The sequence below is a fragment of the Microtus oregoni genome, unplaced genomic scaffold, assembly GCF_018167655.1.
Source record: "Microtus oregoni isolate MIOR12 unplaced genomic scaffold, Mior012 000032F_ref0000030, whole genome shotgun sequence".
NCBI lineage: Eukaryota > Metazoa > Chordata > Mammalia > Rodentia > Cricetidae > Microtus > Microtus oregoni.
Genome location: NW_024543091.1, coordinates 14453574 through 14468684, shown reverse-complemented (window position 1 = coordinate 14468684; position 15111 = coordinate 14453574). Strand labels below are relative to the sequence as shown.

The window sequence follows — 15111 nt, the reverse complement described above, 5'->3', positions numbered from 1 at the left end:
CCCCCACCCCCACATTTAGGCCTGCGCATTCTCTCCCGGGTCCTAAAGTGGCTTTTGATCCGCAAGAGCACGCTTTCAGACGTGGATTTAGGATGGGACTTAAATGCGCCTAATCTCTAGGCTCTAAACACAGGCCCGAGTGGCGGCGGGCTCCCAGGGAGACCTGTTGTTGAGCAAAACCGCAAGGTAGTTTCTCTGCGGAAGAGCGACGTCCCCCATCCCCGGCCTCCCCCCGCGCCTGCAGAGGCGGGGGCTGCGGGTTTCAGCCACCAACCATTCCAGCCCGCGCGCGCCCCCGCCGCAGCCCTGCCACGCGCACGCGCGCGCGCCGGCCGAGCTCCTTGTGTCTGGAGTCCCGCCACGCCTGCTCCAACCCAGCCCCCCGCGCCCCAGCCCAGCCACGCGCGCAGCCGCGGAGGGCGCCCCGCCCCTTCCCGCCGCGCGCCCCTGCAGCCCCGCGCGTTCTCGGGGTGGGCCTCAGCCGCAAGGCCGCCTCCTCCCCTTCCTCTCCCGCCGCTGCAGCCTGGGAGGGGCGGTGCGTCCAGCGTGAGCTCGGACATGGCAGCCGAAGAGGCGGAGGTGCCGGGGCTCCCGGAGGACGAGGTGCGGGGCGGCTGCGGGCCGCTCGGGGGTCCCCCATCGAGGCGTGGGAGGCCGGTGATCCGGGCCCGGGCTCGACCGCTCGCTCTGGAGCGGGACACGGGGGGAGGGAGAGGTGGGGAGAGGCGCGCACGAGGCGGCTGCGGGGAGCAGGTCCCCGCTGATCAGGGCCATCGCCCTCCCTGGCGGCCTCCGGGGGCCCTGGCTGCGGCCTGGGCGCGCGCAGCCTTTCGGGGAGGGCGAGGGCTTGGGTGGGGCGACATCCCGGGGCCCAGCATCCCGCTCCTGCCGCAGCGGGAACCGATGGAACTTAGCGACTTTCCTACGATGGCTTCCCAGAGGCCCGGGTGGGAACGCGGGGAGGTGGGATTCCTTCGACTCCGCGGCAAGTGTCAGATGTGGGGAGTTCACACTTTGTTTCAGGCCTTTGTTAGGGTTTTTTCAAAAAATGAAGGCAAAATAAGTAGAAATACTTGAAAGAACCCCCCACAGCTGTTGGCTTTGAAAACTGCAGCCCCAGGATTTGAAGCAGGCAAAGCAGTCTCTTACAGTCGAACAACTTAATCGCGACTTTGCCTCGCGCTTACTAAAAGTGAGGCCCTCTTGGGGAGTGCTTCGATGGAGCTGGCGGTTGTCTCAAATGGGTGGGGCATTAAAGGCTTCGTGTGTTTAACAGTGACCCTTTCAGATTGTGCGTGCGTGCTTGCGTGTGTGTGTGTGTGTGTGTGTGTGTGTATGTGGCGTACGTGAATCAAATCTGCGAATTCCTGTTACTTAATCTAGCGATCACATGTAGCTTTTTATCAAGATTGAACCCGATTAGCTGGAAACCCCCAACCCCCTAATTTCTGTTCCTTTCTCAGGTACCTCCAAACACCATTGTAATGGTTGGCGCCTTCCAATTCCCCCCACTTCCCTGAAAGCTTCTTGTTTATAAACAGAGAGCACTTTATTAATGTCTAATAATTATTGCAGGGTATTTTGAGAACCTTTTTTTGTGCTGCAGTTAGAATTTGATTTCTTAGACGATGATTGTATTTTTTTTTAAAACATGGGTGGGATGGAAGCCATATTAAGTGAGATAAGCCATCTTAGAGAGATGGATATTTAAGATTTTACTCCCGTGAAATCTAAAAAGTTTCTGTCGTAGAAATTGTGAGTAGAGGGGCTGGAGACATGGCTCAGAAGTTAAGAGCGCTTGCAAAGGACCAGAGTTCAGTACTCAGCACTTTTCATGGGGCACCTCAGTAATGCCAGCCCCAGGAGATCTGATACCTTCTTCCACTCTCTCTAGCACCTGTGCAAGAGCGCGGACACACACACACACACACGAATAGTTCTCTATTTAAAAAGTGAAGAGTAGATTTGTGATTACCAGAGACCCAGAAGAGCAGTGGGGGAGAGAGGCAGGCAAAGGCAAAATAGTGGGTATTGAGTCATAGTTGGGAACAGTTAGTTCTGCTAGACTGTTAAATGCATGCTGGGTTGAATGTCTCTATTCTTCAGAATGTACCAGGAAGGGCTGTAGAGATGGCTCAGTGGTTAGGAGCAGTTGCTAGTCTTGCAGAGGACCTGGGTTTGGTTCCCAGCACCCACATGGTGGTTTCCAGCCATCTGAAATGATGCCCTTCTGACCTCTGTGGAAGTCAGGCATGGACGCGATGCATGTGGATCCACTCAAATAAGTAAACCTTTAGAAGAAAGTTCAATTCTCAGGCGATGGCAGGCAGATGGATGGTTCTACTAGCTCCGTAGTCCCTGAAGCAGTGCTCAGCCTGCTCTAGCTAGGTGTGACAGTCTGACTTGTCCCCATTGTTGTGTCGAAGGAGTTAGAAGGAGATCATGCATTGCTGCCTAACCATCCAGTGTGGAGGACCTCAAGCTGGCATCCCACCCTATCCTTGGGCTTTCTGCTGCTTCTTGGAGGCTGGCTCTCCCAGATTGCTTTTCTCACCTCCTTCCAGCAGAGCCAGCTGATCACAGACTAAATACTGCTTAAGTTATCTTCGCCATCTCTTTTCCCCCTCTTGGCCCAGTATCTGTATTCCTCATTATCACTTTCATCTGCCCAGCTGAACTAAAGATCGGGGCGGCAGCTATAGTTGCTTAGCAGCAACTGGGGCTGAGAACTCCACTTTGTCAGTAAGGACTCTGATAGCCCCACGATGAAGGTCTAGATGTGCATCCCGTGACTCAGATTTCCTTCTATCTTTTTTTTTCTTTTTTTTTTGATTTTTTGAGACAGGGTTTCTCCGTAGTTTTTGGTTCCTGCCCTGGAACTAGCTCTTGTAGACCAGGCTGGCCTCGAACTCACAGAGATCCGCCTGCCCCTGCCTCCCGAGTGCTGGAATTAAAGGCGTGCGTCACCACCGCCCGGCTCTTCCTTCCATCTTTTTGTGTCTACTTTGTGCACATTAAGGAAGAGAGTGAGGCAGGAGGATAGAGACGGACACGGTGGTGAGCATCCTCCTTTGCGGTGGTAATTGGGTTATTAATATTTACTCAGCAGACGTTCATTAAGTGTTCTGTGTGCATTGTGCCAAGCACCAGGGAGTCTGAGGGAATAAAAGACTGCAGGCCTCCAAGGAGTTTACTGTCTGGTGGAGAAGACAGAAGACGGCTTGCTTTCTGGTTGTAATTGGCAGCTCACTGATGTCATTTGACAGTGATTTTCTGGTTTATCACAAAACTAAAAGGGGGCTTGGAACACATACCATACACCCCTCCCCACCCCCACTTTATTTAAGGATGGAAACATGGCAGCTGGGTTACCTTTTGAACTCATAGACAAGTCTGGGAGTAGGCAGCCCTCTGCTGTTGATTAAAAGTGGTTGGGCTTAGTTGGTGGAGTGTTTGCTTGGTGTGCCCGAAGCCATGGATATACTGCATATACTAGATGTGGTAGCCGTGCTTTTAATCCCAGTCCCAGGGAGACAGAGGCACAAGGAGTTCTGTGAATTTTGAGACCAGTATGGTCTATATAGCAAGGCCCAGGACAGCCTGGGCTTCATAGAGAGACCTCCCCACCTCGGGGGTGGGGAGGAGTCTAAGGTCATCTAGTGGGCCATCGTAGCTCACATCTGTAATTGCAGCACTTGGGAAGCTGAGAGCCAATCACCTGACTGTAAGACCAACCAGAGCTTTACTGTGAGCCGTCTCCAGATGGCTCAGAGTTAAGAGCACGGCTGCTCTTCCAGAGGTCCTGAGTTCAATTCCCAGCAACCACATGGTGGCTCACAAACATCTGTGATGAAACCTGATGCCCTCTTCTGGCCCGCATGCATACATGCAATCAGGACATTGTATGCATAATAAATAAATAAATCTTTAAAAAAAAAGGAAATGGATTTGAACCAAGGAGAAAAATGAATAGAAATGGCATGGAATGTAGAGAATTGTAGTTTAATCTTCCACAGCGATTAGGCACTGACTTATGGCCAGTGATTATTAAAGCATGCTGAAATTGGATCCAATTCCTCTTCCACTTTATGATGAGTTTTTTGTTTTGTTTTTTTTGTTTTTTGTATTTTGAGACAGGGTTTCTCTGTGGCTTTGGAGCCTGTCCTGGAACTAGCTCTGTAGACCAGGCTGGCCTCGAACTCACAGAGATCCGCCTGCCTCTGCTTCCCGAGTGCTGGGATTAAAGGCGTGCGCTACCATCGCCCGGCTTATGAGTTTTAGGTCTTCCATGTATCTCCTGTGGAAAGAGGTCCTGTTTGCAGACATTTTACCATTGGAGCATTAGCCTACATGAAGAAGTGTAATGTAATTTGCACAGCTTGCTCCGATGGTCACTTGGAATTAACAGCAGTGGAAAACAACTCCCATCACCCTTTTCGTTTTTGAACAGGGTCTCACTATGTAACCTGGAACTCTTTGTAGACCAAGCTGGCCTTGAATTTAGAGAGCTTCCCATGAGAATGCTGGGATTAAAGGTGCCAGGCAGTTCTCACCAGTCTTTGGTCGGAGAGAAAGGAAGAGGACCTGGGGATTATTACCTGATGTCCTTCCAGCCTTCTTCCAGAGGGGCATTGCCAGGTCTTTTGAAGTTGGTAACTGTTTCCTCATTAGTTAGTGTTTGTGAGAAGTAGGTTGTAGGGAAGTTTCTGTACCCCAGCAGCTCCCAAGTAACCACTCAGAGGCTTAATATTAATTACAAATGCTCAGCCAATAGCTCAGGCTTGTTTCTAGCTAACTCTTACATTTTTAATTAACCCATATTTCTTATCTATGCTTTGCCATATGGCTTGGTACCTTTTTTCAGTATGGCATGTCCATCTTCTCTCTGTGATGGCTGGTGATTCCTCTAACTCCACCCTTCTTTCTCCCAGCATTCCCTCTGTCCCAAAAAATCGTATCGGCCAATCAGCTTTTTATTAAATTTGAGTGACAAATTTTTACAGTGTACAAAAGGATTATTCCTCAGCAGTAGGTCTTTTAGATGTACTTACTACAGATATGGATGGAGATGGAGTCAAAAAGGTCACCACTTTGTTTCTTGGCTTTTTCTGCTGACAGGCATCCATGTGTGAGTATTGAATTTTCCTACAAAAGAATTACAGTGTTGAGGGCTGGGGAGAAGGCTCAGCAGTAAGATCCTTGCTGTTCTTGTAGAAGACCTGAGTTCAGTTCCCAGCACTCTCATAGGACAGCTCACAGTTGCCCGTGACTTGAGCTCCAGAGGACCCCCATACCACCCTCTTTTGGCCCTCAAAGGGACCCACACAGACACACACACAAATAATTAAAAATAATAAAAGTAGACCATAGCAAAAAAGAATGCCAGTGTCTGAGGCTAGAGATATTGGTTTATTGGCCATGTGCCTGCCTGGTTTATGGGGGTGATGGTGCACACCTGTAGTCTGGGAGTAGTGGCAGGGAGATTAAAGCTCAGGATGCGTCGGGTTGCATTCTGCGTGTCCGCATGCACTTTGCCAGTGTAGCTGTGTCTCCAGCCTTGCTTCCTTCCCACTCAACTTCATAGAAATATTACAAAACTCTCATAATTTTTTCTGACATTTTAGAATTTAAACTTAACGTGTGTGTGTGTGTGTGTGTGTGTGTGTGTATGTATCATGGTGCACGCATGGAAGTTAGAAGACAACTTATGTGGGGAGTCAGTTCTCTTCTCCCACAGTGTGGGTCCCACCCAGGATGTGAACTCAAGTCAGGCTTGGCAGCAGTACCATGGAGCCATTTTGCCAGCTCTTATGAACTTTTAACGTTTTCTTTTTCACTTTAGTCTTAACTGAAATTTTGTTTATTTTCTTTTTTAAAAAATATTTATTTATTTATTTATTAATTATGTGTACGATATTCTTTCTGCGTGTATGCCTGAAGACCAGAAGAGGGCACCAGACCTCATTACAGATGGTTGTGAGCCACCATGTGGTTGCTGGGAATTGAACTCAGGACCTTTGGAAGAGCAGGCAATGCTCTTAACCGCTAAGCCATCTCTCCGGCCCCTGTTTATTTTCTTTTTTGGTTTTTCAAGACAGGGTTTCTCTGTGTAGCCCTGGCTGTCTTGAAATTCAATCTGTAGATCATGCTCGCATCGAACTCAGAGATCCTCCTGCCTCTGCCTCCTGAGTGCTGGGATCAAAGGTGTGCCACCACTGACCAGTGAATTTTGTTTTTTCTTTCCCTTCCTTCCTTCCTTCCTCCCTCCCTTTCTCCCTACTTCCTTTCCTCTCTCCCCCTCCCTTCTTCCCTCCTTCTTTCTCTCTCTCTCTTCCTTTCTCTCACCCTCTCCCTCTCTCTTTTTTTCTTTTCTTTTTCTTTTCAAGACAGAGTTTCTCAGTGTAACAGTCCTGACTGTCTTGGCACACACTCTGTAGACCAGGCTGACTTTGAACTCATAACTCAGAGATCTGCCTGTCTCTGCCTCTGTGCTGGGATTAAAAGAATGTGCCACCACTGACCAGCGAATTTTGTTTCTTTTTTTTTTTTTTTTTTTTTTTGGTTTTTTGAGACAGGGTTTCTCTGTGGCTTTGGAGCCTGTCCTGGAACTCGCTCTGTAGACCAGGCTGGTCTCGAACTCACAGAGATCCGCCTGCCTCTGCCTCCCGAGTGCTGGGATTAAAGGCGTGCGCCATCATCGCCCGGCTGCGAATTTTGTTTCTTATGCATGTTATGTGAGATAGTGAACAGGTGCCATCTTTAACTTATTGTTTTCTCTCAAATCATTTGTTAAGACCACAAAAAATTCAAGGTGTTGGGGATTGAAATTGTGTTGGATTTCTATATTATTTTGGAGAAAATAGACAACTTATTATTAAATACTTGAACCCACAAGCAGAGAGAATATCTCCATTTACTATATCCCTTGTGTCCTTCAACAGTATGTGTAACCTTATTAAAGTCTGTGCATTTTTATTAATTTTATTTCTGTTTCTTGTACAATTTAAGTACTTTTGGGGTGAGGAGGCTAGATTTTACTGGGTAGCCCCGGCTGGCCTTGAACAGAGTTCTGCCTGCTTCTACCTTTTGAGTGCTGGTATTAAAGCCATGCACTAACACGGGGAAGGCTCTTCATGAGGAATGATCTAGATCAGGTTGGCCTGTGGACAGTCTGTATGGGTTGTCTTGACTGTTAGTTATTGTAAGAAGACCCGGCCCATTGTTGGTGGCTCACATCTCTAATAACTTACTCTCAAACAGCTTAGTGTCTTAGTTACTGTCTTAGTGCTGTGAAGAGACTATGACCAAAAGCAAGCTGGGGAGGAAAAGTGTTTATTTGGCTTACAATAATCCACATCACAGTCCATCAGTGAAGGACGTAGGGCAGGAACATAAACAGGGTAGGGACCTGGAGGCGGGAGCTGTAGAGGCCACTTACTGCCCTTGTTCTTCATGGCTTGCTCAGCCTGCCTTCTTACAGCACCCAGGACCACCTTCTTATAGCAGCTGAGGGTTGGCCCCACGCTCAGTGGGCTGGACCCTCCCACATCAATCACTAATTAAGAAAATACTTTAAAGGCTTCTCTACAGCCCGACTGCTCCCCCTCTCCCCAAGACAGGGTTTCTGTGTTACAACTCTGGCTATCCTGTAACTAACTCACTTTGTAGACCAGGCTGGTTTCAAACTCACAGAGACTCACCTGCCTCTGCCTCCCAAGTGCTGGGATTAAAGGTGTGAACCACCACTGCCCAGCTGCCACCACTGCCCAGCTGCCACCACTGCCTGGCCCTACAGCCCGATCTTAAGGAGACATTTTCTCTATTGAGGTTCCCTCTCAGATGACTGTATCTTGTGTCAAGTTGACATAAAACTAGCCAGCATACATAGCAAATAAAAAAGTTAGATGTGATGTCTGTGTGTATATAAATAAAAGAGAATGAACACAGTGTTACCAGGCTGTGCACCAAGTTTATGGAAGTATGTGTTATACCAAACTGTCGTGCAGATTCCTTAGGCAGGGGTCCCAAACAGTGTGACAGTGGGAAAGGTGGCCCAGGGCATGCAAGGCCGTGTTTACCCTGTCTCTGATCTTGACTGTGGATGTGATGTGTTGAGTAGCTGCTTTGAATTCTGCCTTGATTTCCCCTCCACAATGGACTGAGGAATTTGTAAGCCAAGTAAATTCCCTAAGTTGCTTTTGGTTGGGGTATTTTTCCCCAGTAGCCAAAGTGAATCCATATCTACCCTCTTTAGATTTGAACTATTTCTAACCTGTAGGACAGCTACAAGGGATGTGACACATGTTTCTATAGCCATGAACTCAGGCCACAGCATGGTAACATTGTATTCATTCCTTTTTATTTACACATGGACAGACATCCAACTTTATTTGATAAGCCATTTGAGAGTAAGTTACAGAATTTGTGTTGTTTCTTCCTAAATATTTTGATATGTATCTCTTTAGAAAGTATAACATTTTTATTAATTGATTGAGAATTTCATGCAATCTTTTTATTTTATTTTTATGGGTATGGGAGTTTTGCCTGGATAAGACAGAAGACGGTGTCGGATCTCCTGGAAGTGAAGCTACAGACGGTTGTGAGCCACCATGTGGGTGCTGGGAGTTGAATCCAGGTTCTCTGGAAGAGGATCACTTGCTCCTATCCGACGAGCCATATCTCCAGCCCCACAATGTATGTTTTTAAATTTTTATGTGTATGGGTGTTTTGTGTGTATGTATGTCTGTATACCGTGTGTGTTCCTAGTGTCCATAGAGACCAGAAGAGGACTTCAGATTCTGGAGTTGAAGTTATAGATGGTTGTGAGCCACCATGAAGGTGCTGGGAATTGAATTCAGGTCCTCTGGAAGAGCAGTTAATGCTCTTAACTTCTGAGCTTAACTGCTCAGTCATTTCTCCAGCCCCATAGTTTTCTTTTTGTTTCTTCCCTTATTTATAATTTTGGGGATATGATCTCACTGTATAATCCTGGCTAGTCTGATTAGCTGGTCTCAGATTTCAAAGAGATCTGCCTAATGCTCCCTCCTAGGGATTAAAGTGGTATACCACCACACCCAGCTATATATTTGTATTATCTTTGGATCACATTTACCCCACTAACTCCTCCCCCAGCTTCCCTCAGATGATATGTTCTTCTTAAGATGAAGACATTCTCCTATAAGATCTCATTCCACTATGATATACAAAGTAATTGGTATTTGACATATTACAGTGTGTTTGCTATGCTATTATTTATACCTATTTGATGAGACTTTAAGAATAATTACCTTTTCTTGGTCGTTATTACAAATGACTGAGCTTTTGATTTTATGTTATGAACACAGCAACAGTGATAACTTCATTAGTTATAGTTTGTCGTTAGATTTTCTTGTAAAAATGTCAAATTCTTACTGAACGTAATAACTAGCTCTTTTGTATGTGATCAACTATAGCTAAAAATAGCAATTTCTGTTTTTATTTTCTTTTATGTACTTTTAATCAGGTTATTTTAAAAGATTTCTCTAATTTTAATATTATTATTGTATTAGATTATTTTGTATTTGATAACTCATAATTATCAAAAACTAAAACAGAACGTTGTGTATTTTAGGATAACACGCGAGTTGTGAGAGTGAAGGTTATAGCTGGCATAGGCCTGGCCAAGAAGGACATCCTGGGGGCCAGGTAAGTATAGTATATGAGTTGAGATTTTAATTTGACATTTCTTAGTTTTTTTCTTGAACTTCGATTAAATGAAAATTTGAATGATAATATTAGCAAATTTTGATGCACAGTGAAGTTATATTTCTTGGTATCTGAATTACTGAATTTGTCAAATTAAAGACAGTGATAAATATGGATTTATTATTGAGTTCTGCTTCCAGAAATTTATAAGATTCTGTTTCTCCAAATCCTTTAGCCGATAGCAACCATAATCTCTGGTGTAACACCCGATTCTGTGTTACACCCTCTGTACAGTTCGCGTGCCACTGTACCATAAGCCAGTCGGGCAAGGGCCTGGAGATTGAAAGAACACACAAAGAGACCTGGGTCATTTGAAAGGAGATCAGCCGAATGCCATTTATTCAAACTTGGGGAAATCCTTATATACCGAGCTGCTGCACAAGGATTTCCGCCCAGGCAGGTGGGAAATTACCATACCAACGATGGAGTCAATGCCCTACAGCTAATCACCAGGCGGGGCAAGGGGAGCACAGGAACAAACAGAATGCTTTAGTTAGCTGACCAGAAACTGTCCTCAAGATGAACCCCAGGAACAAGGGTAGACCCGGGCCCTACACTCTGGATACAATATAAAAAGTAGTTCTCTGAGCATAGACTGAACAGAGCAGGGCAATGCTAGTGGGGATCCACACCTGCAGAAAAGAAGTGGAGAGTCCTTCCCCATTGTGGAAATTAGTCTGAGCCAGGCGGTGGTAGTGAACGCCTTTAATCCCAGCACTTGGAAGGCAGAGGTAGGTGTATCTCTGAGTTTGAGGCCAGCCTGGTCTACAGAGGGAGTTCCAGGACAGCCAGAGTTACACAGAGAAACCCTGTCTGGCAAAAAAAAAAAAAAAAAAAAAAAAGACTCTGAAGCTGCATAGAATCACAAACTGGAGCAGTGGAGCAGTGGTTGTCGTCTTCATAGCCTGAAGATCTGGAGATTTGGAGCAGTGGGGCCTGTGGTGGAGAAACGGCAGGAATGAATCTGAAGTAAGCGTGGCAGTAGTGAGGATTCTGCAAGAAAAGAAGCTGGACTCTTAGCTCATGTCAAAAGATCTGAGCAGAGAGTCATTGCCCAACAGAGTTTGTGACCCTTGTCCAAATAAGATAGATAAACAGAGGAAAATCACAGAACCCAGAGTCTCTGTAGCTCAGTTTACAGTGTCCATGGTACAGCATGTAATCACCTGATCTGTAAAGAGCCAGGGAAGTGGAACACACTGAGTCAATAAAGAACATGTGAACAGGAGGGTGGCACACTCCTTTGTTCCCAGTACTCGGGAGGCAGAGGCAGGCGGATCTCTGAATTTGAGACCTGCCTGGTCTACAGAGTGAGTTCCAGGACAGCCAGGGCTACATTGAGAGACACTGTCTCAGGAAAAAAAAAAAAAAAAAAAAAAGGGAAAAGAAAGAAAGAATATGTGCTCATTGTTAGTCAAAACATTACAAGTCTCAGGAATGAAGTAGAGGCCTAAATAAATAAATAATGAAATAAAAGGAAAATTCTGCAGCTAAAGTACAGTATCTGAAATCAAAATGCTCGGATGGTTGTGGTAGCAGAATGTGGAGCAAAGATGAACTGAGCTTACATCAAGAGGAGTCTTTGCCAATTAGAAGATGGTAGATATAAAGGAACAATCTGTCATACTAAGATTCAGAAAGGATGGAGAGCTAAATAATGAAGTACAAAATTTTTGAAGAGTAAGTGTTCAAGCCAGACAGTGGCGGTGCGTGCCTTTAATCCAGCACTTGGGAGGCAGAGGCAGGTGGGTCTCTGAGTTCTAGTCTACAGAGTGAGTTCCAGGATAGCCAGGGCTACTCAGTGAAACACTGTCTGGAAAAAGAAACAAACAAAAAGAATAAGTGAAATCAGTGATACACATAATTTTTTATTATCGAAAATATCGGGCTGGAGAGATGGCTCAGCAGTTAGGAGCCTGTACTGCTCCTACAGAAGACCATTTCCAGTGTACTGCCTGTGACCAACTCCAGGAGATCTGACGCCCTCATCTGGCCTCCACAGGCACTACACCCACATGCACATGCACAACTTAAGTCTTTCTAAGGAAGAAATGTTAAAACAACTTGTTCCTGGTAAAGAGAATTGATGCCAGATGGAAACTCAGATTCTCAGAAAGGAAAAGAGCATCAAAAACAATAAATATCTAGAACCACATTTTTTTAAATTAAAATTTTGATTTATGTGTGTGGGTGTTTTGTCTTTGTGTATGTACGTATATGTGCCTGATGTCCACAGAGGTCACCAAGGGTGACTGCAGTTACAGATGGTTTTGAGCTGCCGTGTTTGTGCTGGAATCAAATCTGGGTTCCTTGTAAGACCTTATACTGGGCCCATTGGAATCATGGTTCACAATCTTGTCTTACGGATTTGTATTATAGATTAAAGGAGTACTTATGGCAATTACAGCTTATACTACTGGGCTGTACATTGTACGTGTGTCTGCTATGAACCTGTATGGAAGAATGTTGTGATAGAATGCATAGGTAAAGGGAGTCATTAAGGGCATATAATAGAAGACATAAACCATCCGCAGTAATGCAAAGAATTAAAGGTTTTTCAAAAGCAGAATTTTTTTTAAATATTTATTTATTTATTTATTTATTTATTATGTATACAATGTTCTGTCTGTGTGTATGTCTGCAGGCCAGAAGAGGGCACCAGACCCTATTACAGATGGTTGTGAGCCACCATGTGGTTACTGGGAATTGAACTCAGGACCTTTGGAAGAGCAGGCAATGCTCTTAACCACTGAGTCATCACTCCAGCCCCCAAAAGCAGAAATTTTTTTTGTTTTTTTGGTTTCGAGACAGGGTCTCTTTGTAGTCCTGGCTGTCCTGGAACTTGCTCTGTAGACCAGGCTGTCCTCAAACTCAAGAGATCTGCCTGCCTCTGCTTCCTGAGTGTTGGAGTTAAAGGTGTGCTCTATTGTGCCTGGCTGTTAAAGCAAAAATTTAAAAATAAAATTCTTTTTTTTTTTTTTTTTTTTTTTTTTGGTTTTTCGAGACAGGGTTTCTCTGTGGTTTTGGAGCCTGTCCTGGAACTAGCTCGTGCAGACCAGGCTGGTCTCGAACTCACAGAGATCCGCCTGCCTCTGCCTCCCAATTGCTGGGATTAAAGGCGTGTGCCACCACCGCCCGGCTAAAAATAAAATTCTTTTTTTTTTTAAAAAATATTTATTTATTTATTATGTATACAATATTCTGTTTTGCGTGTATGTCTCCAGGCCAGAAGGGGGCACCAGATCTCATTACAGATGGTTGTGAGCCACCATGTGGTTGCTGGGAATTGAACTCAGGACCTTTGGAAGAGCAGGCGATGCTCTTAACCACTGAGCCATCTCTCCAGCCCCTAAAAATAAAATTCTTGAAAAAATTAAAAAGCCAGTACAAAACAAATCATTTTTTTTTATACAGGAGGCAGGACAAGGAAAGGAAGACATAAGGAGTTGCAGGCTTGTGCCCAGTCGTGCCAATAATTACATGAAACATTAGTGGAAAGAAATAAACACAAAGTAGAGGTTATTGCAATAAATTAGAAAGTAAGTCTCATTAGACATGGTGTCCCATTCTTATAATTCCAGCATTCAGTGGGATTGTGAGGTCTAGGCCAGCCTGTGCTATATAGTGACAACTTCAAAAATCCAGGGCTGGCGTGGTCTTTGTTGAATTCCTGGTAGTGAGGGATGTATGGGGGCAGGGAGTGCAGAAGGGTCCTGCCACAAAGTAGAGGGTGTGTCGGAGAACTTGAGGGGCTGAAGAGACGGCTCAGGGTAAGAGTTCTAGAGATTGGAGTTTGGTTCCCAGCACCTACATCAGCTGACTCACAACTATCTATAACTCCAGCTCCAGGAGATCTATCCACTGCTTTCTCTGGCTTCTGCAGGCACTGTGTGTGCGTACATATAAATAATAAAAAAAACTCTAAAGAAAGATATACAAACAGTGACACACCTAAGTTGGGGGAAATGAATCCAAAACTGGGATGATAAAGATTAAAGTGAGTACATTGAAATCTAATGAAATAAGGGTTCAACATGAAACTGTTATCAGAAATTTGTAATAGTTAGAAATGGCTATATGCCTGTCAATGGAACTTGGAGATGTAGAGCTCAAAATTTGACAGAATAAAAGGGAAAATACAAAGTTTATAATAATGGATAACAACACTCATGCCTTTCAAAATTGTTAAACCAGATACATTAAAAACCAAAATCACAGACACAGTTTATAGCTTAAAAGGTCTCAGAGGGAAGAATGAAGTGGCCCTCACCTGGGAAGCGATAACAGGGGAGGCCCTCGGAGTATAGATTGTATTAGTGTGTATATGTGAGGGCATTGCAGACTGAGGACTTTGCGGTTCAGGGCATATATAACCCACGTTAATTCCTATCACGGAGTTCTAAGTGATGGAGTTTCGAGCAAGTTGCCCTGAGTATCATGGTGTTCTGTCCCTGAGCTGTGGTCGCTGTAACGGGTCTGCACATTCCATACTGAGTGTGGGTTCAGTGGGAGCTCATGTATTGACCAACTGCGGTGTGTGGTCCCCAAAAAGTAAATATGTAAATCAGCCACACTGAGGAAAAGGAAGGAAATAGAAGTCTGTCTTACTATATTCTGTGTATGTGTAAACATGCACATGCCATGCCATAGCATGTAGATGGAGGCCAGAGGACAGTTCATATGAATCAGTTCTGGGGGAACTGAACTCAAGTTGTCAACCTTGGCAAGGGCCTTTACCCACTGAGCCCTCTCGCTGATCCCAGACTATTACCAATGTATTGTATAACAGACCTAAGAGGTAGGTCAGATGAAATGTTCATACCAGTCACACATCTGACAAGACCTTTAATTTTAACTATCTTTTATGTCATATAACTCAATAGTAATAAAAATAAAAAATTGAATTAAAAATGAGCAGAATCACTGAATGCGACAGACAGTATAAAATATCTAAATAACAATCTCTGTCGGGGTAGGTTAGAGTTAGATTTTTCTTCTTTTTCTCTTTTGAGATGGTTTCACTATGTAGCCTGGCTGACCTAGAGCTCCTATGTAGGTAGATCAGGCTGGCCTTGAACTCACAGAGATGTGCCTCCTAAGTGCTGGGATTAAAGGTCACCATGCCCAGCAATTTTTATAGTTTTTATTTAACATTATATAATTAGTTGTAAAAGCTATAGATAAGATTAGAAGGGAAATGTAGAAAACAGGAGGCCAGGGGATATCACTGTGAAACTAGCAGATGGTAGAAAAGACAGAGAAGGACTGAGGACATAGGTCAGCTTGCTGAGAATGCACCAAGTTCTGAGTTTGGTCCCATCAGCACCAAGTGAACTGGATGAGGTGATGCCCGCCTGTAATCCCAGC

At 44.9% G+C, this 15111-nt stretch overlaps 1 protein-coding gene across 1 annotated transcript in view; it reads left to right on the top strand.

The window, feature by feature from the left end:
- Positions 1 to 461: 461 nt before the first annotated feature.
- The window catches only part of Nedd4 (NEDD4 E3 ubiquitin protein ligase), a 97251-nt gene continuing 82601 nt past the window's right edge, over positions 462 to 15111 (top strand). The window contains exons 1-3 of the mRNA XM_041679407.1: positions 462 to 603; positions 8530 to 8694; positions 9611 to 9684. Of these exons, the coding sequence (XP_041535341.1) occupies positions 559 to 603; positions 8530 to 8694; positions 9611 to 9684 (284 nt within the window). The 5' untranslated portion in view covers positions 462 to 558. The remainder of the gene's footprint in view (positions 604 to 8529; positions 8695 to 9610; positions 9685 to 15111) is intronic.